At 47.1% G+C, this 23,060-nt stretch overlaps 1 protein-coding gene across 3 annotated transcripts; it reads left to right on the top strand.

The window, feature by feature from the left end:
* Positions 1-6,790: 6,790 nt before the first annotated feature.
* LOC126036304 (neuronal acetylcholine receptor subunit beta-3) lies at positions 6,791-19,373 on the top strand. Of its 3 annotated transcripts, XM_049795897.1 has the most exons (7): positions 6,791-7,084; positions 10,751-10,902; positions 11,958-12,002; positions 16,849-16,958; positions 17,184-17,713; positions 17,801-18,066; positions 18,584-19,373. In XM_049795897.1, the coding sequence occupies exons 1-7, from the start codon at positions 7,036-7,038 to the stop codon at positions 18,716-18,718; spliced, it is 1,287 nt and encodes a 428-aa protein (XP_049651854.1). In that variant the 5' UTR covers positions 6,791-7,035; the 3' UTR covers positions 18,719-19,373. The 3 variants fall into 3 exon arrangements, with proteins under 3 accessions (XP_049651854.1, XP_049651855.1, XP_049651853.1); XM_049795898.1 differs by lacking the exon at positions 17,801-18,066; XM_049795896.1 differs by having other exon boundaries at positions 17,184-18,066.
* Positions 19,374-23,060: the final 3,687 nt, after the last annotated feature.

Here is a 23,060-nt window from a genome sequence, read left to right as displayed (position 1 = left end):
TGAGTCAATTGGTGTTGCTGTTGCATTTTCTTTAAAAATAGTAGCTTTCAAAAAAACCCCAAAAAACAACTCACAGTGTACAAAATTTCGAGTATGAAGTTTGTGTTCATGAAGCACAATCTGATAAGGTGGTGGTGTACTTGCAGATTTGAGTATAAAATATATATACAACTTTTTTCTACAGAAATGCAACTCCTAACACAAACACTGAAAATGCACATGATGGAGAACTTATTAACTGCGGAAATAACTGTCTTTCTGTAACCCAAGCAGGTAGGAAGAGGCATAGAGCAGCAGAGGAAAATGCACAACAGCAATTGCATTTCTTTTTATTGAAACATCATGAAAAAAGCCACAAGCACCAGAAAAACATCCAGTAACATAATGAAGAAAGGGACAAGAGTATGGGCCTCCAAGTATTCCTAGCAAATATGTTATGTTTTCATCTTTTGGCTAATAAAGAACTATTACCTGTGTCAAGATCCATTCCTAAAGCTAAAAAGAAACCTCTTTGCGAATTGTGTGTGGATGATGTGGACCCACAAACCAATCATCTCTGTTAATTCAGGAAAAGATTATGAAGAGAAAATGCCCTCAAATGCAGGCAGGAACAGAGCTTGCAGCACTCATCCAATCTCTGACAAAGCATTTGGTTTTGCTATGGTATCTCCAAGGGAGTGTCCCACCCTCCCACACCAGAAGCAGTGGCTCCAAAAACAAAGTCTGTCAGCTACCATCATTCAGGCTGCGTGGCAGGGCTATCATGTCCGAAGAGAAGTAGACAAAATGAACAAAGCTGCCACCAGGATTCAGGCAACTTATCGAGGCCATAGGACATGGCAGGAATTGCCCTTTGGGTTTTACAGTTGCCTTGGGCATAAAAAGCCTGTATTAAATTGGAAGGAGAAAGCAGAAGAGAAGGTGATGGCGCTCCCTCTTCTCATGGAGTGCTGCGTGTATGGGGATAAGGGCTCCCAGGGACCAGGTTTTACCACTGAAAATGGGAGGCCAAGATGTCGATGCAGAGATAGACATGAAACAGGCACTTCTGTCATTCCCGGAGCAGTTGTCTTCAAAACAGAGTTTTCTCTCACACCTTGCAAAGTCTTGACCCTTGCTAATAGTTCACTTAGCCCTGAAGTCTTCCAAGCCTTGACATCTGAACAGCAAGTCCATGATACTGCAGATAAAATCTGGGCTGCGAGGCACGTTTACCAAAGCAGAGATAAGCTTGGTAAGATGGAAAGACAAGCTGGGAAAATAGCAGAGCTGAGCCAGATCTTCATCTACAGTTATCAACTCAGACCAAACAGTTGTGAAAATCACCATGTTTCAGAGCTAGCGTCACCAAAATGCAGGAATTGAGCACAGAGCCCCAAGACATGGTGCCATGTCCTGAACAAGACCTCACTGTAAAATTAGAGCTGGAAAAGGAAAACAAAGAGTCTAATGCAGAGGGCAATGCACTATCTATTAGAAATATTAATGTGCATACAGTGGTGAAGAGCCCACGCACCTCCAAAAGGTCCATTTCCCTACGTGTCTCCAGTCCCAGTGGAGCAGTGGAAGATTTTTACAGGGAAACAGGCAGTGGGAAGTGGCATGGACTGTACACTGTTAGAAGGCACAGGGACTCAAAGCTGTCTCAAGTCTGCATTCACGTAAATGTGGTGGAAATGGGAAGGAGGGAAGGCAGAAGTTCATCACAGTAGGAAGGCGCAAAGGAAACCCATGACTGGAATGGATCTTGTTCTGCAAAAACCTTGTCCCTGTGCTTGCAGGGTCTGGTCACCACTGAAACAACTGTCCGAGAGCAGCTTGGAAGTGAGTTCTGTTCTTTCGAGCAGCCTCCATCAAGCGTTCCCGTCAGCCCTTTCTCAGCTTGCTGTGCTAAGTGGCTGCTTGTTCCCTAGCTGACACAAAGGCTTTTTTTCCCTTGCCCACTGTGTGAAAGAGGTTAAATCTCTTAAGGCAAGCTGTAATTGCTGCCACAAACAGGTCCATGCACAAGTGCAAAATTCTTACCTATTTTTAGGCCTTGTTATCCAGCCCCAATTAACATTATGCAGAGTTCCAGCTACGAATGCATCATTCAAAGCATGAGTTTTGAAATCTACACATGTTGCGCTGGCGTCCCAAATAAAGCTCACTCAGCGTGTAATCTGCATTGTAGCCCAAACAAGTCCGACGGACCGATTATATCCACAGACCTTAACACAGCACGGCCCTGGGCACTCCAGCCAAAGTGCTGCCTGCACATCCACGCGGTGCTGCCTGCACTGCCCGGGTTCTGCCAGGGAGGGGTGCTAAAGCAGCACGGGAGAGGAGGGAGGGAAACGTCCGCAACGGAGCCTGAAAAGGAAAAAGGCAAGGAGAAGTCGAAAGGACCTTCTCTCGGCATGTTAGAAGGAAAGAAAAAAAAACAACAAAACAACAGGATGAGGAGGAGGAAAGTGGCGGCTGTGCTGGGGGACGGCGGGAAGAGATGAAGGACGGTGGGATGCAGTGCAGCTCCCCGTGGGAAAGGGGTGCGGAGGAGGGGTGCGGGGGGAAAGGATGGAGGCCAAACAGCAGTCAGGGAGAGAGCGAATGGGTTTGTGCTTGGTGCAGCCTGTAAGGAAGCCAAGAGTGACAGCAGGAAGGTGCCTGTGGGGGACCGGGAGCTGGAGGAGAGCAGAGAGTCTTCAGGGTGTACAGGCAGCTGGATGGCTGGCTGCAAACTCTGTGCCCTCTGGCACGTGAAGTGCCTGGTGCTGCAAAAGCTGCTGGTGAGCTGGGCTAAAAACATCCCTCACCCGGAGAAGATGCATGTTTTAGGAAGCTGCTGACGGGGAGAGGTGTCTGCTGACCAGGTTTGTGATGAAGTTCCAGGTGTGCTGCCCTTTCCCATCCCACTTTTGCACCAGAAACTGTTCCTCATCCCTTCAGGGCTGGTGTTTGCCTGCTGTCTCTCTGTGTGGCACGAGGTGGAACAAAGGCAACTCAGTCCTCCCTTGGAAGCTCTGGGGAGCCTGGCACCATCCCAAATACTGGCACCACAGATGTGGCTCCCTTGGCTCCTGGCATACCAGCCCCAGGGACCAGGGAGGCTGAGTTGGGTTGGGGAGGAAGAAGGCACATCCACCTGGAAGGAGCCTCCTGCCCCATAGCTGCTGCAACGGCCTCTTCTCTGCAGCTAACAACCCTAGAGGTGCTGCAAACCCCTCTCCAGCTCTTGGTTCTGGAAATGGGGCTTCTTGGTTCTGGTTCACAGCATCTCTCATCCACGACTTTCCTCCTCACCCTCCTTATCCCCTCATTCCAGGTTCCCCACCCTCTGGTTGCCAGGCAGCACTGCCACCTCTCCTTGTAAGATGCATTTTCCACTCTTGGCTACATGACACCTTCGGGTAACGAGGCTTGGTGCTCTCCATCACGACCTCAAGTTTTCAGTTGCTCCTAATATTAACCATGTGGGCTCAAACTGACGGATTTGTGCCTCTGTGGTGGAGGAGTGATTTAGATAGCTTAAAGAATCACCATCAAAGGTATTAGCAAAAGTGGTTTTAATACGACATTGTAAAAGTATGATTTAACAAAGTTTGATGGCAAGGTTCACTCTACTATTTACTACATGGGAGAAACATACAAAGGAAAATTGAGTTAGAATTGAGCTAGAATGATTTACACAGAGACCAGAGATGCAAAAAGGTAAGGAAAAGCCTCCCATTGAGTCACAAGGTTCAGAGTGGACCCACTTGCTTTCTAAACTCCCTCTCAGACAGGAGCCTAGGACTGGCTGGATCCACTCCTCGTCCCAGACTTGGCCAACAGTTTATGTCTAAAGGATTATATATGCAAAGTTTGTAATAATTAATATTGAGTCACTACATGGATTAGTAATGTTTCACCAGTATTAATTCAGCATGCTATTAGTCACTTACTGAGAATCTGTTGTGAGAAAGGCGTCTCTCTACCTTGGGTAAGGAATCTCAAACCTTGAAAGGCGTCCCCACTCACGGGGAGATCACTGCCATGCAGCCATGCTGCCCAGCAGGGAGAGCTTAAAGAAAGCTCACTTAGGCTGTCATATTTATGGAATGAATTGGTTGGCTTGTAATCAAATTGCATACACTGGGAAAGGTATGCATGAGACTCCTTGTGCACACGACTTTCTTTGTTCCTTGATAAATGAGTCTTGGAAAAACCACCCGCTATTCATGTGTTAATCATGTGATCGGTGTTCCAAGCTCATAGGCATCTACGCTCACTGGGTCACTCTGTTCCTTTGTGGGTTTTCTAGAGGTATTCTTGGCCCAGCTATGGCTCAGACCTTTACCTCTTTTGGAGCCTGTACCAAACTACTGCAAGTTTGGTTAAGAGGTCAAGCGCATCTATCACAGCCCCTAGGTGGATTTCTCTTTTTTTTTCCACCAGGAGCTTGAGCTGTCCAGAGAGTGAGGCCCAGTCCCAGCATTGCTTGTGCTCAGGCAGCTCTTAGCTCTTTACAGCATGGAAGTGCAGTCTCATGTCAATTACAAATTCCATGAAACCTGTAGAAAAGCAAAGGCAGTTTCTCAACAGAGAAGATTCCAGTTTTACCCAGGAATTTGTTTGCTATCTCAAGGTGGATGGTCCCCATGCTTCATGGTCTGGCTGGTAAAATGGAGTATTCATGCATACTTCCCTTCCCACGACGTTGGAGAGCAAGGCTGAATAAAGACTTGGAAACAGAAAGCATCATCACCAAGCAGACAGAATTTATTTCTCCAATACCCTCCTCTGGTTGCCAAATAACTCTGAGAGCCAAAGACGAGGCAAGCTAGGTCCTTACCTCTTGTCACAGTCTAGGCAGTGTGTGGAGACAATGGTAAAGCAAGCATACATCCTATTTCCCTCGAAGCAACTACCATGTAGTAGCAAAAATCCTACTCCTATAGCCAGCTAATAGATTAACTACATTACTTCAAGGTAGCAGTCTAAAGCCTTAAGAAAACAAGTGTCTCTCCAGTCTGTGATACAGCATTGTTTAACAAAGCTGTTAAATGCCTGGATGCAATCTCAGGCAGTAGTTATGATCAGACCTGTCAGTGGGCAAAGGCTGGGGCTTCCAGTCATGAAGCTGTGGTTCAGCAAAGATGATGGATGATGCCTGAGGGTGCTGAGCTCTGTACAGGACCAGAAACATCCTGGAAAGCACAGGATAGTCTGCACAGAACATTTTTATGGAGTAGCTTTGTTGCAGAAAAAATTGCATCAGGCAGAATAATTGTGTTTAGTCCACACTCAGCTTTATGGCAGGTTGTGGTGCTGTCTGCACCACTCCAGTCAAACGTCCATTGTTCTCTTGATGCCAGGATAAAAAAGGGACACTTACTGTGAACCTCGATGAGTCATGTGCTTATGCCTGGCCTGGATCTAATGGGTAAACCAAGCAATCTGGTAGTGACAGCAGCTGGTGATAAGACACTTCATTCAAGACAGTCTCTTGATAGCACTGTTGGTTTTGAGTTGCTTTCTGCAGCTGCGATGAGGAAAAGTGCAGAGGAAACCAGCTGCTCCTCCAGCCCTGCCAGGTGAACACCAGCAGAGCCGAGGAGCTAACAAGGGCCCTTGCAGATTTCCCATGTGTAGTACAGTAGTGGAAAAGGCAAATCCCCTGAGCTGCTGCCAGTGGCCTGCCTGAGAGCTACGGATGAGGCAGCCTGCAAATTCACAGCAGCACAAATAAGGTGGTAGGACGCTGCAAGAAGGTTACTTGTAGCAGCAACGTGACTCTGAACCATACTGAAATGACATCTTTTTCATTAAAGGAAGCTGAATAATAATAATCTGATAAGGTTACAGCTGCCAGTTATCAGTCCTTTGTGAGGACCTTAGATACGGCAAACCTGAATCACATAGCTTATGGCTGTACCAAAATCTGGGCCACTGCAAGAAATGGGCCCAGCTGTTGCTGAAAAAAACAGGCTTCTCATACAAAAGCCAGCAGGCAATTAAATAGCCAGAAAGAATAAATCAAAGAAGGAGGAGTTTGAGGTCTGGGTACAAACTAAAAGAATTTTGCACCATTCTTCCTTGAACTTCAGAACTTCAGGGAAAAAGCTCTTCTGCAGAGAGATGGCAAAGTGACTTTCATTTGGGAAGAAAACTGAGAAGATTCTGAGATCCCTTGGCAGACGAGTGGCCAGGGGACAGGAAAAGAGGAACCCGTGTCCCTTTTGATATCAGCAGTTTCTGGTGGCTTCTGAAAGGAGCCCTGTCCAAGGTGTTGCTGGGGATGAGTGACACCTACAAAGGAACTGGCTAAATAATCAAAGGCCCCACCACTCTCATTGCTAAACACAAGGCCTTAGGGCAACATACGCTGTTAAGCTGTGCCAATAGATAGTATTGTGCAAGCATTTCTGTGCTGTTGTCTGAGATGTTTTTGTGTATGAGTGATGAGATATAAATTTAGAAATCATCCATGTTTTCCCACCTATATCTTAGTGGATTTTTTCCTCAAAAAAAAAAAAAAAAAAAAATCCAAAATCCATTTCGTAGCTGTAAAACATCAGGTGTAGTATGAAAGATGAATAAGCTAATTTAGGTTTGTAGGGAGGCTGACTCTTTTATTAGACCAACTGATACAGCTGGAGCAAACAGACAATCTTTCAGGCATGTGATCTATCTTTGGGTCTGATCTGCAGCCTGTTTTTTTCCCCAGCTGTAACCAGCAGCATAATAAAAGACATTTTTCCTCCTTAAAAACCTTGCCTCACTTCCAATCTTAGACTACAGTGGCTACAGCCACCCAAATACAGCCACAAACAAATCAGTCAGAGTTTAGGACCCAGAGCCCTGTTTTAGGCTTACGGGATATGACAGCTGACTGAAAATCAATGAAGTGTGTTTTACCGAGCGTCATAATGAGGCAAGATAAGGCTGAAAGGTGCTGTCTTGCCTTGCAGACTCAATTGTCTGCCTTGATTTTTAACTAGATTGTTTTAGTCCCCTTTTAGGATGAGACTGATTTGCTTATAAAAAGAAAAGATCAGATTTAAAGGAAAAGCCATGGTGATGCTTTGCCTAGTGCTCTTTGTGCTGTGTCTGAGTCGCTCAGGTAAGTGCAATTTCTTCTTCTTCCAAGCTGAGCTGCAGATGGTCAACATATTTTTTTTCTGCTGGCCAGTTAGCTGCTGCTTGCTGGGACAAGGTAGGTGCTGTCTTCCCTTCGTCCCCTTCTTAACACTGTCTGACTAGCAAAATAGGGTTGCATCAGCGGCTGTCTTTGTATTGCACCCACAGCCAGTTTGGCAGTAAGATTTTAATAACTGTTGGGGGGGTGGTCTCTGGGTAGAAGCCAACAAAAAAATGCTAAGCTTGACTTGCTCTGCTAAGGGGAGTTACCGGAGAATCTCCATCACCAGGAGGAAAACTTAAATGCCTCAGATGAGCTGATGAAAGGCTAAGTGTCCTGTCTGTATTTCTTGGGGTGTTTTTCATGTTTGCGTAGCAGACTCTCTTGCCCAAGCAGCACTCCTGCTCTTGCACGTGCAGTGAACTGCTCCAGGAACAGACTGCAGAGAGAAACAGGAACCTGGGGGAGAGGGGAGATGGCAAACAGTGCTCAGTTACTTGTATGTGCGGTAGCCTGCCAGGGAGCTCCCCAACTTTTGCCTTTTTTGTGCACCATATGGTAAATTCAGGGATGCATCTGTCCTACAGCCATTTCTGTTTTTTTCAAAGGCAGTGCTATTTTGTTCAGTGTTTTCTCCATGGTTTTATCTAACTTAATTATCAGACAGGGCTTGATCAAATGAGCTGTTAGGCTATTTTCCCTGCTTGATATGTCTTCCTTCTCATTAAAAACTTCTGCTTTTAAACTGACCTCCTGCAAGTACTGAGGCTGTTTTATAATGGCACCAATCTTGTTCCTTCTGGCTTTCTTTGTGAGACTGACTTCTCAAGTCTTTTTCACTCTTTTCTGTGGCTTCCCCAGCAGCTAAGAATCAACACATCCAGCTCCAAAACCAGTTTTACCACCTCTCTGCTATACCCTCTCACAGCATTAGGGCCCTTGGACTTCACGTGAGGTATGGGCTGTGAAACAGCACCATTCTTCTATGAGGGAGCTCATACACAGCCACGAACACCATGCCTGTGAGGTTTCTGGTTGCATGTGTGTGTGTGTGTGTGGGGGGGGATTTATACTCAAATAAACCCAAAGCAATGTATTCCAGCATTAAGACAAAGCTGGTTTTGATCCTGCATTTTTTGGGGTTGTGGATTTTTTCTATTCAATAGCTTTCCTGTTAAATTTCCTGTGATTAACTGCCATGCACAATTATGAACCTCCTAAAGGAAAAGTGAAAGGGCTGGGAGCCGGGGTGTCTGCAGAGACTCTTACGTGTCAGGCGATTGGATCACTGAGGTTGTCAGTAGTGAGCTGGGAAAAATGCATTCTTTCTTTCTCTTCCTCTGGATGTGGATGCAATGCCTCTCTGGCATGTTTGGGCAGGCAACACAGTTTACTAGGACAGATGCCAGACTCTGTTCCCCATTTGCTGTGGTGGAGCTAGGGGTTAGCCCTGGCATGAAAATAAACCCTGGAGCAAGAAGATGGGGCATTTGTTGTTTCCCAGTTAATAGCAGACCTCAAAGGCTTGTGACAAAGCGGCAAGACACAGGGTGCCACAGAGGCTGCTACAAACTATATTGACAGCTGCATGAGCCGGTCCCTGGCTATGGTGCAGAGCAGGTGGAAATGAATGTGAAAGCTCCCTTTGACCAGCTGGCCTCCATCTCCCCAGGGTCTGGTAACCCCACCACCACTGCACATCCAACCATAGAGGACAAGCACAGCCTGTGCTAGAATATCTGACAGTAAAGTAATTGTTACCCTGTGAACAGCAACCATTAGGCTTCAGAGTTTACAGCTTCTCAAAGAGGAATGGGCATTTGCTGTGGCTGGAAGTGGGGGATGACAGTGCCACTTGGATTTTGTGCTATCCTGAGAGAATCCAGACTGCATTAGGGAATGATTTTGTCCAATGGGAAGCTCTGGTCTGGAAGCAAGGTTTTGCTTCAGGCAGACCTTCAGCTGTGCTGCTGCCAGGTCTCCCCCTACCTATGGCCTCAAACAGACCCCACCGAGGCAGAGGAGGCTGTACAGCCTGTCTTGCCCAGGAGATGGGCAGCAGCTGCTGGGGGAAGAGGACATGGACTGGGACAGTGGTCTGTGGTCACTACCTTTCCTCCATGCACATGGCAGAGTGTTGCCCTCTGCCTCCAGTTTTCTGTCTGGAGGGACTGCTGAGCTTGGATGGCCTTTCCTCTCTCCCCATGGCACAGGGACTCTGTTGGGGGCTGCCTTACCTCTGATGTTTTCTGCACAGCATATGTGAGCCCCTCAGCTGTGTCCCCCTGCCAAGCCTCTCTCATCACCCGGTCCTCGTGCCATCCCTTGGCCACGACCCTCTGTCTGCAGACCCCTCCTGCACCTAATGCCTGGCAGTGCAGGCACAGGTGTCCTGCTCACACTGGGGCTGGCAGGACATGGGTGGTGAGGGGACAAGGTGAGCCCCGAGCAATGTGCTTTGAGGACAGCAGTGTTGGCCGTGACACCCGTAGCACAGGGCCGATCATCATGAGGTCCTTTTCCTCCATGGTGCCTTTGAAGAGAGGTGAAATCCTTCTCATCCTCGGGTGCTGTGTGTGTGCACAAGGGAAGAGTTGGAGGTCGTGTCAGGACCTCAGCATCACGGAGAGTGGGGCTGGTATTTGGGAAAGGATGGAGGGTCTTAACTGCCCTTTCCCCTTTCATGGTAGTGGCAGTGGGGGAAGCATGATGGCAGGGATCAGGGGAGTCCCAAGTCTTGCAGGTACAGACCATAATGGTTCTGTGCTTGGCTGCAGACAGACGTGGCCCTGGCTGCATCACCCATCTCCTCCTGCTGCCAGATGAGCTCCTTTTGCTCCACCAATGGTGTTGCCCACCCAACCCACTCCCCCCAGCTGGGAGAATTCAGTTTTCTCAATGATATGCTACTATCCCCAGGTTAACCCCAGAAGGAGGAGTCATTTCCAAGTGCTGCATGAGGCTCCCTCAGATCCAGCTTAGAGCCCTGTAGCTTCCAGTGAGGAAATCCCACCACCTCGATCCTCATTCAGGGCAGCCTCTGTCCTAGACAGGCCATAGAAACCAACTAAGTGCAAGTGAAATCCCTGGGCCCTGCAATGCCCTGCAAGAGTATATTGCTGCTGTTTCTAGCTGCAAGACAGCTAGCCAGGGATTGCCCCACAGTGACCAGATTTCCTCTGTAGCCCCAGCTCCCTGTGGTACACCACAGGTATCTGAAAAAAGAGATTCTCTTTCTCAGGGTGGCATTTATCAGGATGGATATTTACTACTCGAATGAAAGAGAGCACCTGATGCTCTAAGCCTGCGGATCTTCTGCAGAGTAATAAACAAGAAAGACTGGGCAAATACATTGACACAAGAAAAAAAGGCCACACAAAACAGAAACCTAGTACAAAGTCATCACTGCTCTGGTCTGATGATTTTTTTTTGTGCATGAGTTGGGCTTGGGCTGTCTTGCCTTCCCCTCTCTCCCCTCACCCTGGCTCTGCTGAGAGTCTGTGCATCTGAATTCCTACAGATTTTACTGACAATATCTACCCTGAGGTGAATTTGTCTCACATCATCACTCTGCCTCCCTTCTTCAGGTCATGCTATTCTCCACGTCTGCTTTCTGGCATGCTCCCACTCTCTGTTGCTCTCTTCCAGATGTGGCTGCCTTCAGTTCAATCGCTGAAAATGAGGATGCGCTCCTCAAGCACTTATTTCAAGGCTATCAGAAATGGGTCCGCCCTGTGGAAAACTCCAATGACACCATCAAAGTCCTTTTTGGATTAAAGATATCACAGCTTGTGGATGTGGTAAGTGTTGTGCTGAGCTTGGTAAATCATCCCTTCTCTTATAGACAGTCGTGTATCCACCTGGGAGGGCTGGTGATGCCATTGGCTTTTGCATCCTGACACATGAAATGCAAAGTGATGGTCAGGCAACAATACACTGAATATGATGCGGTGCTGGTAACATGACCTCCTGCTCACACACAGCATGGGCTGTAAGACTTGTTTGTTTTGCAGCAAATCTGAAAGTCTTTTTTTCCCTGCTGGTCTCAGGGAATAAGGCCTCATTGCATCAGGTGTTAATCAAACAGTCCGTGCCAGACAGTGCCTGGTGCCTATGTTTGCAAATTAATCTCAAGGCAGCTACAGAACAGGGGTGAGGAAGGGTAGAGCTCGTTGGACATTGTTCACTCTAAGCAAGTTTGTATCCAGGCCAAAGGCAGCTCATATGTTGACTCAGCTGGCCGCTCAGATAAGACGCCAGAGGCAAAACACACAATCCAATGCTTTTGCCCACAAGAAGTTTCCCTTCCTTTTCCCCTCCATCACTGCAATGCACAGTGGAGTTTGCACAGTGCCCAGAGGTACCCACACAATGGTGTGCTCCTCACATCCCCGAGTCCCTGGCAGCATCCCCATGTGCCATGGAAGGCAGACTCTAATTTTGTGCTTTATTTACATATTCAGGACAATGTTTCAGCTTGTGTCTTTCCAAACTCACTTCGAGCTAAGCAGTGTGGGGAGATGAGCCATCCTGTGAGCCCACAGACATGTGTGTCTTGACCCCACTCACTGGCTGAGCCCTGCTGCCTTCCCAGCTCTTTGACATATGATTCCTTCAGGCTGCTGTGAAATGCCAGACCTCAGTTTTCCAGCCTCAGGAACTCCCAGGGAGAGCAGGCACAGCACCTAGAAAGACAGTTCACTTCCCCCAATAGTGACTGAAGAGACCAGGCCCATGGGGAAACAGGACCATAGGGATCTCCTCTGCTTGGCACAGGGCTGGACTCAGCAGGCATAGGGGCTGTTTCTGCTGCCTGTTTTGGTATTGCAATCCTCTCTACTTTGTGTCACCCTAGGATGAGAAGAATCAGCTGATGACAACGAACGTGTGGCTGAAGCAGGTAAATTAGAGCGAATCAGACCTCCCCTTTCAGTGCAGGGCTGCTGAGCTGAGCTGCCATCCCAGCACACCGCGCCATCCACCCCCTTTCGTGACGCCAAGTGGCCAGACAAAAGCAGTACATTTTACCCTGCCTGATGTTTTTACTTTACTCCTCTCAATTCAGCAAATGCATAAAGGGGCAGAAAGGCAGGCAGATGGGCCTTTAGGAAAGAGGGTACCCTCTTCTCCTGGCCTGTACCCCAGCTGTGCACTCAAGCCAGCTGTATTTCAGGGAAGCAACATCCCCTAATACTGCATTGGCTATCCCTGGGATGCTGTGTGTGCCCTGAGGGACTATCCTGTCTCAGACTTAGAGGTCATGCAAGTACTGTCTCTCTTGCTGGAGTTAAGAGTGGTGCCCCGGATAGTTTTCTTCTTCAGCATGAGTAAAGAGAAAGAAAAGGCTAGCATGTTACATCCCACTCACTCACCCCCCACCCTTTGCCCAATTAAAATCTGTAGCAAATTAATCAGATCTCTCTAACATAATTGCTTCTCGAAGTGACAATAAATTATACAAATGGGGGAAAGGTGGAAGTTGAACTGTTAGGTCTCCTTTCTCTTCACTGCTGAAGAACACTGCATTTGGTTTAGATTACATTGCACCAGTTTATTGACCTTATGACAATTATTTTAAGTCTCTCAGCCATATGAGTATCTATAAACATGTCAGCTGATCCTACGCAGGGGACATAAAACCCAAGCCGTACTTGAAATGGTGCCACGGGAAGTGATTCCCAGGGGTCACTGGGCTGGTGGAGGAGCAATGTGGCTCAGTTTTTGTTCTCAGTCTGCTACCTGTAGTGCTGCAGTGACTGTGAGCTTCTGGGTGGTGCATGACCCCTAAAGGCCGTATGGACATTATATGCAAATATGGTCGCTCCCTTGAAGAGGGAGAAGCTCAGACTTCACCTCGCCGCAGAGAAGACAGGAATTTCCCCTTTTGCTGGGGAAATTTGCTGCTGATCTGAATCCAACTGCGGAGCGCCTGCCCTGAAAGACCTGCAGTGTTACATTTTCCCTAGCTTCAGCTGCAATTGCAGAGCCCCTCATGTGCACGGGGCCAGATCTTGGCTTCCTTACTCCCAGTAGCCACTTGGGCAGACACCAGAGCCTTCCTACAAGGGTAACCCCTTGCCCCCTGTCTATCTTCTCCCATTCCCACCCTGCCTCCTTGCAGGCTGCAGCACCCACCTCCCCTGGCAGGTCCAAGTCCTGCAGTCTGCAGGTATGGAATCAACCCACCTCACCTTCCTCATTCTCTCTGTTCTGGCAAGTGTCCCCCAAAAGATTTTACAGCCTTTTGCAGCCTTTGACAGAATATTCCTGGGTCTGACCATCTCCTCCTTCTCAGGGAAGACTTGGCTGCTTGGTCCATCCAGGGCAGCAAAGTCTCCTATGCCCTGGAGCAACCTTCATCCCCCAGGCTGGGTGACATCTTCACCCAGGTTACAGTGACTGCAGAAGACAGGGACCTGAAATTCTGGCTCACATTAGCAGGCCAAATGCAAGTCCAGGCTGCTCAAAGGCATTAGGCCTGAGACACTAATACAGACAGACACCTACTGATCCTCTCTCCATCGCTGCATAAATGTGTGTGGGGATATTTAGGGTTAGACCTTCCATGCTGAGCACCCTCTTTGAATTGCAGCATTGGCCTCCCCAGAGTCATAGCTTGGAGCCTGTGTCACCACTCTTGCTGTGGGAAACCAGGTTCTGCTGCAAGTTGCTCCAAACATACTGCAGGAGGCAGGGACATGTCACCATCTGCTCACTGCATCTGGGGTGTGCAGGAGGATGAGGGGGAAACCACTTTATCTGATCCTTCAGCCTCATGCTGTGGCTAAAAGAAGGACCTACCCAGGAGTCTGTACTGTAGACATGGTGATTTCTCTGGAGGCCCTCAGAGACTCTGCTCAGATTTTATCCAGGGCAGCTCTCTGGGGTAACTCAGCACTGTGATTTTCAGAATTGTTGAGCAGGGCTCTCACTTCTTGTTACTGTTTCTAATACCGCTTCTCTGAGGGGCAGAGAACATCAAGGCCCAAATGACATGCAAAGGGAACAGAAAATAAGTGAGACACAGGTTCTGATTTTCACACATGCAGATGCCCCCAGGAGGTCAGGCTGAGCACTTAATAGTGGCCTGACCCAGGTATCCTGCTTTGGGAATCATGTATTCCTGTAGGCTCAGTGTGAACTGGTCCTATGTGCAATCTAATGCTTGGGGGAATATTAGAGTGCATAAGCACAACAGCTAGGAAAAGGTCCATAAAACTACACAGCATTAAAATAACTTTTTCTTTTGGGTAGTGAAAAGTGAAAAACATTAAACAAACCAGAACTCTCTAATGACACAGACCCTGTCCTTCTGCAGGGTATGGGGAGGTCAGGGGAGTCTGGTCCTCACCCTGGGGTGTGAGAGGTTGAGTCGGAATCACAGTCATAATTTCTCTGCAAAAGTCTGGCTTTTCTTAGGTGAGCAAAACTTAAATCCAAGGGTTTTCTTTTTTTTTTTTTTTTACCTTCGAATATCTAGATACTCAAGATGGTGGGACTTGATGATGTGCATGCAGGCAGACACACAAGGTGCAAAGGAGCTTTTAGTGGTTTCTGAGAAAGTATCTGGGTTCAAGCAAGCTATGGAGTCTACTAGCAAGTGTCGAGAATCTGGGTCCAGTGTTTCTTGGTCTGCTTGCTGTGGGTTAAGCACTTGAGTGACAGCCCAGAGACAGGAAGAGGAGAGTAATGCAGGGGGGTGGGTGGGGGTGGGTGGTCTGGGGCAGCTTGGAAGAAAGGGAGAAGAGAGGAAAGGGCCCTTCGCATCTGCTGCTACAGCTTGTGTCAGCATAGCCCATAGGGCAATTCCTGTTTTAAACTTCTCATCTTCAAAGTCTGCACACAATCTATTTTCTGCTCTAAAAAGAAGACACACAACCATTTGCCTTGCAGAGAAGAAAGAGCACTTTAGCTGGGAGAGAACTCATTGCAGGGCAGGGGGGAGGGAAGAGTAGTGCAGATGCAGCAAATAACCCAGGCCAAGGGGCTGCTCCAATTCAACTCCAGAGGGATGATTTTATCTCCAGGTGGCTCACAGGGTATTTGCTTCTGTTGTGTTAGTGCAGGCTATGAGCTGACTGTGTTGGCTGCTGCTGTCAGCCCTCATTATCCTCTTGCATAACAGGTATGTTTCCAGCCTAAGCTCCCTGGCACCTATTACAGGAGGTGTCCAGGACACTTGTGAGTCTGTGCCCACTTAACAGCCCAGGCTGCTGGAAACATCTGGTAGATACCCATCAGCTCATGCTGCATGTGGTGTGCTCTGTCCCTGCTGCTGAGGCTAAAAGCAGCAATGACCCCTCATCTCTTTCCACACCTGAACAACTCCCATCCCTCCTTCAGCAGCAGGAGGAGCCAGGGGCGAAGGGCTGTGCCTGATAGCTGACACCAGCCATTTGGGCAGTTCAGAGAGTGCGTTCATATCTCTTCTGGTGCAGGTAGTGGGGCCATTAATCCTGCTATGGTACCACCCTGGGCAACTGCCTCCTTTGCTTGTGCTTTGGGCCAGATTTTAGGAGGAATCTACCAACCACCTGCCCATGACCTCGGGCCCCATCTCTTGCCTGCACCTGGAGGAGGAGGATGCTTGTTCTTGCTGTCTGTGTTTAGGTCTCTACTGAGGATCTGGGTTGCTGTCACACTGTAAAGGACTGAAATAATAAGTCTCTGTAGGCATAGGTGTGAGAAGCATGTGGAATTGAAGAAGTGAGAGGGGAAAAATATGGTGGGAGAAGAAGCATAGAATATAGCTTTTTGGCTCATCCTTAAGTCATGCAGGAAATTGCTCAGAGAAGGCTGAGACCCCCACATCCCTGGGGAGCTCTTAGTGCTGGAGCTTAATGGAAAGTGGTTGACCTTCTGCTTCTTGGTATTGACCACATTCTACAGCTATTGCTTCCTCTTGCTGCTGTTCCTGTGGGCAAGTGAAAACCCTCATCAATAATGAATAGGGATCAGAGAGCTGCTTTTCCACTGCATCTCTGTGGAAATCTCCATGTTGCTAGAGCCACTTTGCTAGGATCTCCCCATCTGAAAAACAAAAAGAGGTGAGGAAAATGATTCTGGAGTTCAGCATGATGAAAATGGACAAGACTCACCATGCTTTTGGTTTTTTTCGTGTTATCTTTTCAAGATTGTAACCAAATGCTTTACAATAGCATTGTATTATTTTTTCTGCAATAGTGTGCAGGTCTTTCTGATGAAAGAACAATTATTTGGTTTGCAAAGAGAGTGTAGAGATATTAGGTATTGTATTCCGTTCACTGAAAAAAGCCAGGTCTCCACTGAAAAGTAATTAAAGGCCACCTCTCTGCCACTTGGGTAGTAGTAGCCATGCCAGCTGGCTCTTCTATGGGGTCAGTGCCAGCCAAAGACACCATAGGCTGGTTGTCAGAGGGAAGAAGAGGTGCTATATCAAGGGAAGTGTCTCTTTCCTTCTGGACTACCCTCAGGTGGGCTGGGCAAGGTGGTGAGTGAAGCGGGTCAAGTGCTTTCCGGGAGTGCCTGCCTTGAGTTTGCCTGCAAAGGGATGGGTTGCTGGGGTCCACCTGTGGCTGGAAGGGCAGTGTTTGTGGGGGTTAACATCTCCCAGCTATGCCTGCCTGGCATCCTCTCTGCAGCTGAGCAGGCATACACCAAGCTCTGCCCATTGTGCTGTGCAATGCAGTCCCTCTGAGGCAGGTGGTGGGAGGAGGAATGAGGCTGTTGTGTATGAGTGGGCAGAGGACTCTGCTGGCTTCTTACAGGAATGGATTGACCACAAGCTCTCCTGGAATCCAGAGGAATACGGTGGGATCACTGCCATCCGTGTCCCTTCTGAGTCCCTGTGGCTTCCTGACATTGTTTTATTTGAAAAGTGAGTAGCATGGCTCCTTGCTCTGGGCTTAAGCAAAAGCTTGGGGAAGGCATGTCAGGCACCAGGAAGCTTGCAAGTGCTGTCAGAAGGTTGCTTCTTTAGGCAGTACAAATGTTGGCTTCCCTTGTGCTGCAGGTGATGGATAGAAAGCATAGCTGTGGGGCAGCAGGACTGGGCCAAATGTAGTCCTGAACTTGGTACTGTTTCTTCCTGTCCAACTCCCAGTGCTGATGGACGTTTTGAAGGATCCCTGATGACCAAAGTCATAGTGAAGTACAATGGAGTGGTGACCTGGACACCACCAGCCAGTTATAAGAGCTCCTGCACGATGGACGTGACCTTCTTCCCCTTCGACAGGCAGAACTGCTCCATGAAGTTTGGGTCATGGACGTATGATGGCAGTATGGTGGACTTGATTTTAGTGGATGAAAATGTAGACAGGAAAGACTTCTTTGATAATGGGGAGTGGGAGATCTTAAACGCCAAAGGTATGAAAGGCAACAGGAAGGACGGGCTGTACTCTTACCCATTTGTCACTTACTCCTTTGTTTTGAGACGCCTTCCACTGTTTTACACTCTTTTCTTAATAATCCCTTGCCTGGGATTGTCTTTTCTAACTGTCCTGGTGTTTTACCTGCCTTCAGATGAGGGAGAAAAGCTTTCATTGTCTACATCAGTTCTAGTCTCCCTCACTGTTTTCCTTTTAGTGATTGAAGAAATAATCCCTTCTTCTTCCAAAGTCATCCCTCTGATTGGTGAGTATCTGCTGTTCATCATGATTTTTGTGACCCTCTCTATCATAGTGACTGTGTTTGTTATCAATGTCCACCACCGCTCCTCAGCAACTTACCATCCCATGGCTCCCTGGGTTAAAAGACTCTTCCTCCAGAAGCTGCCTCGGCTGCTCTGCATGAAGGGCCATGTAGATCGTTACTCCTTCTCGGAGACTGAAGAAAAGGAAACCACCTTGAAATCAATGCTCCCAGGGAAGCAGAAACACAGGCAAGCAAAAGATGGAGAGAGAATTGTTATTGCCTTTCTGGAGAAGGCATCTGACTCCATTCGATACATTTCTAGGCATGTTAAAAAGGAGCATTTCATCAGACAGGTAGGTAAAGGGAGGGCAAGGAGGGATCACAGTTTCCTTGACAGCAGAGGCTTTCAAGCTCTTACCTTTTCTGCATGCCTTTCCCTTTGGATCTTCCTCCTGCTCTCATCTGAGACATTTCCTGGTAGCTTCCCTTGCTTGATAAATAATATGGTTTTTTGTGAAAACGCATTGCTTCAAGGAGAATTGTATTGTGCTGTGAGAGTCCCTGCTCTTCACAGATGCAAGAGGCACAGCAACCTCTCCTGGAGGAATTCCAGCACTTTTAGCTAAAAGATTTTGCACAGGCTGAAAGAAGTCTGATTACCATGTGCATAAAACTACCAAACTGTTTTGGGGTTTTGAGTGACTTGCAGCTATAGGTGCTGAAAAGGTGATCCATGTCAGTTTTAGGATACAGGACACTACAAAATTCTAATTTTAAAAACAGATTTGTGGAGCTGAAATATATGTAGCAGTATCAATGAAGTACTGGGCTCATTACTGTTTCTGTTTGTTCTCCCTTTCTCCTTCTCAGGTTGTCCAAGACTGGAAATTTGTAGCTCAAGTCCTGGATCGGATCTTCCTGTGGTTATTTCTGGTGGTGTCAGTGACGGGTTCAATTCTGATCTTTACCCCTGCGTTACAGATGTGGCTGAACAGCACTTTGTAGACAGTGCTCCCACAGTAGCATACAACAAGTATAAAGCCAAAGGATGGTGGTGCCTTTGAGCTTGGTCTCTATTGTACAGATGGGAAGCAACAGCAGGAATGAGGGAAGATGATGGTAACAGCGGGCATTGACTACTGCTTTCTGTCTTCATACAACTCTTACCAGTTACAGATTCGGCTGAGATCAGAGAAGGACTTAGTGCGCAGCTGAGTCCTAAAGTGAATTGGGGTTGCACAATTGGGTTATAAATATTTTACTGGTAGCCTGGTTATATAAAAATAACAGCCAAGATTATTAGTTAAAATTGGAAATAGTACTTCTGGCACAATGATTATACTTAAAAGGCAGATTGGTCAGTTAAAATGCTACTTTATAAAAGAAGTTATAGTAGGAACACAAATCAGTACTCAGTTTATCTACATTTCTAAGTAAAACCCACAAAGTCTCTAAAAATCACTTCGTGCATGTGTCAGAACTGGCAATTACACAGCACATGCATCAGAAAAAGTACAAATACCTTTTAGATGGGATGCTCAAAACCGCGGCTCTGTGGCCTCACCTTGCTGCAGGATCAGCTCAACAGTGGCAGAACTTACCACTCTGCCCACCTACTACCAGCCTTTATGGCATGCACACTTTGTCTCTTCTCTTGGCCATTAGGTGTTACCCGCTTTTTTTGCCTGTTGCTCTGTAATGTATCAAAAGACTGAACAAATAAGGATTTTTCCCCATGATCTGCATTTAGAAACTATGATTCCTGCACCTGCTTGTTCACAAGACAAATAGAAGATCACCTGAAGCATATTGCATGGAGAAAGGTGGCTATGCTACTCCAAAGGCAACAGTGATCTTCCTAAACAGTTCAGTTGCAGGGAAGCTGCAGACATCTCTTTCAGCAAATGAAACTTGTGGTTGGTGCAGAAGTGGAGTTTCTCCTGAGAGCTGTGGGGTCGCTGGCTACTGGGAAGATACATATTTGGGTGTTGGCTTGTTCACGTTTCCCAGGCAACTTAGAATTTCATTCCTTTAATTCATTAAAATGGGATCCTTCTGCATGATTAGAAACAACCCTTAAAAGTGTAAATGAGACCTGACAGAAAATGCAGAGGTGAAGCTTTCACCACTTTTGCTGGGGCAGTGTTTTGCCAACATGGAGTGCTTCAGAAAATCCCATTCAGAACTTGCAGATGTTTGCAAGACTAGCAAAGGATTTGGAGATCCAATTTTCGACCATCTAAATGTGAATCTGGTGTTAAAGCTTTAGTTAGCCTTGAAACTTTCTCCTTAGGAATGGAGGTTAGAGGGTGTTGAAAATACACAGAGGTATTCTTGTGCTTGGATTATGTGTGCACACCAGAGCTCTGTGAATTAATATCATCCCATCTTGTTGTGTCATCAAGAAATCTCTGTTCACTTGTGCAATCACTATTAATAAAGATGTATTTAGTAAATGATTCCTGAGGTGAGAGTGCTCATATGCTGGGCTTTGTTGTTGTTCTGTTGTCAACAAAGTCTGGACTGTAGCCCATTTTAAAAGCCTTGTCTCAAATCTATTCAAATAGAGGGGTTACATTCTTGGAAAGTCTGTGCGTAAGTTTGAGGAGGGAGCATTCAGATCTGGTTATCATATTGCAGGAATCTAGAACAGACCCATTTAGTTTAGCATATATGTATAACAGATAGATGTCTTAACATAAGACACTGGTGTAAAACTCTTACACATTGAACTTACTGCCAGCTGCTCCTCTCTTCTTGCATTGTTTAAGTCAGTTTGTTCCCCTGGCCAGTACTGTGAAACATCTGTAGCAAAAAGGCCAGGAAGCTCCTCTTCCCAGCATTTACAGACTCTTGAAATCACTTAGGGATAGGTTTTCCTTCTGAGCACTGCTGCCAGGGGGCTGCCTGCTAGGCATGAGAGATGACAAAACCCTCTCCTGGGCAAGTGCTTCAGTATTTAGCTGGCAGATGGCCCTGTCCTCACCTTGTGACCCTTTGGTTGCCCACCCGGCAGGCAGCACATGGCTGTGTCTCACATGGCTGTGTCTGATGCTGAGCTGCTTTTTCTGGCTTATGCTAGTAAAGGTCAGCAGGGCTCAGGTCCTTGGAGTGGGAGATGTATGAACATTGCACAGGTATGCCTTTTGGCCTCTGGTCTTTCTAGCATTGCATCTGGGACTGCTGCATCTGTAGTCTCACTACTCATTATTTCCTTGCGCTGGCTGTTTGTGAGCTTCCTTGAATCTCTGCTGCTAGCCCACAAATGCATTCAGCATGTCCCACAGCCTGGCCTACCACTAAAAAACACAACTAGGGAGGGCAGATGGACAGACAGTCCTCTGATGGGCTCCTTCCCTCTGCTCCATGTGCTCTGCCTGTGGATGACAACATTGCAAATTGCAAATCTTAAAAAAAACCAGCAACCCACTGTCTTACTATTGCCTCAACATGTGCTGCTTTGATTTCTTGGCACTGGTTTGCCAGGACCTTGGCACTGCTTGGCAGGACCATGCGTATCGTCCATCCACCAAAAGGCAAATATGACAAACTCCTCTGGGCCTTTTAGTGCAGGGGGAAGTGCAAAGATGATCTCCTTTGGGAAGAGAATGTGATGAGCTGGTTGAGCTGTCAAATTGCTTCTGTGCTTTTAAAATTAATTCATAGATATCATCACTCTCAAGTAAAGGAGATTTGCTGCCAGTGCTACACTTATCACTGGGACATATAGTACAGGGTGTTGCTGATGTGGCTTTGGAGGTGATGGGGTGAGAATAGACACACCACTCATGTGTGCCCTGCAATGAATATGGTTACTTTTCCTGTGGCTGTGTGTGGTGTGTGACCCAACTCAGTGCCTGGGATGGCACCAGCTCTTGTTGAAACTTTTCTTGGTATTTCAGTTAGAAGGTCCCCCGACAAGAATTGGGGCAAGCACAAATGTCACTTTTGTGTGGGTTCTTCCATATCTGCTCAGATGTGGGCCCCTATTGAAACTTTCTCCAAGGTGAGATGCTTATCGTGTCCTGCACCTCCACTCTCTCTGATCAGCCAACTACCTTCACAAAGCTGACAGCAGTATGCAAGGCTCCCAAGTCTTGAATGTGCCAAACACAGCTGAAAATGGCAAAAGAAGGATCCAAAAGTCACTGGGTGGGGGGAAGGAAGGGGAAATAGTACACTCAAAGAGAGACAGAACATGACTTTGTAAATCTTACTTTCCTAGGATGCCAGGCTGATGGACTAAACTGTCCAAACCCTGTGTTTGAGGTCCAGAGGCATGACAGAGAGATGTGTAGTATGGTAAATGTGCAGCGGTGTGCTCCCCCCTGCCCCAACCTGATCTGTATTTCCCGCAACTGTGGTCAAGTGATAACCACCAGTGGAGATTGTAGTAGATGCATCTGGCCATGATGGCTGCATCTGGCTCAAAGTGGATTCAGGGGAGACAGGTAACAACACAATAGCCTATCAACTTGAGCAATGCGCCCACCTAACCACATGCTAGTCAATGTCGGACTCAAGTCAAATTTGGAAGAAGCTAACATCTGTAGTCGGTATGCAAATATGACTATGAGTCAATTATCTTACTCCATAAATAGTGGACAGCCCACGGCCCACTGAGGTCTCCTGCACAGCAGTAGGCTGCACGCCAGGATCTCCCCTGTAGTGTGGATGCCTCTCAAGGTTACTCCTCAAGGTTGAGAGATTCCTTGCCACAACAGATTCTCAGTAAGTGTTTAATAGCATGCTAAACTTTGAAATCTGAGCTAAGTGATGTAAAGGAGTGATTGTGCATGTATAATCCTTTAGACATAAGCTGTTGACCAAGTCTGGATCCAGCCACACTTAAACTCCCCTCTGAGAAGTTTAGAATGTAAGGGGGTCCTTCCTGAACCTCATGACTCAACGGGAGGGTTTCCCTGACAGTTTTGTCTGACCCTGTCCTCTATGCAGTAAATACCAAGTGAAGCTTGCCATCAAATCTTGTTAAACCACTGTTGCATTTACTATCAAACTTGGTTAAATCACCATTTTATATCAATAATTGTTACTTCTCTCTTATGAGTGAAGTGCATCACTCCATCCACAACAAAATGACAAAGACAAGGAGCTGGTGCTGGGGCACAGAGGCCTCCTAACTGGAGATGAGGAGCTGTACAATTGTGAATGCTTTGACAAAAAGCCAGGGATTTTGCTGAAGTCAGTTTACTGGCTGCAGGGTAGTATCTGTCATGCCTAAGACACCAATGTAGTACACCTTCAGCCACAATATTTCATTGTTTGTATGGTCATAGACTGCAACAGTGAATGCTGGTGGTCAGATGTCTTTCCTGTTGAAATGAAG

The sequence above is a fragment of the Accipiter gentilis genome, chromosome Z (genome assembly GCF_929443795.1).
Source record: "Accipiter gentilis chromosome Z, bAccGen1.1, whole genome shotgun sequence".
In the NCBI taxonomy this organism is placed as follows: Eukaryota; Metazoa; Chordata; class Aves; order Accipitriformes; family Accipitridae; genus Astur; species Astur gentilis.
Note: the sequence above shows the minus strand (reverse complement) of the source record. Positions and strands in the feature narration are given on the sequence as shown.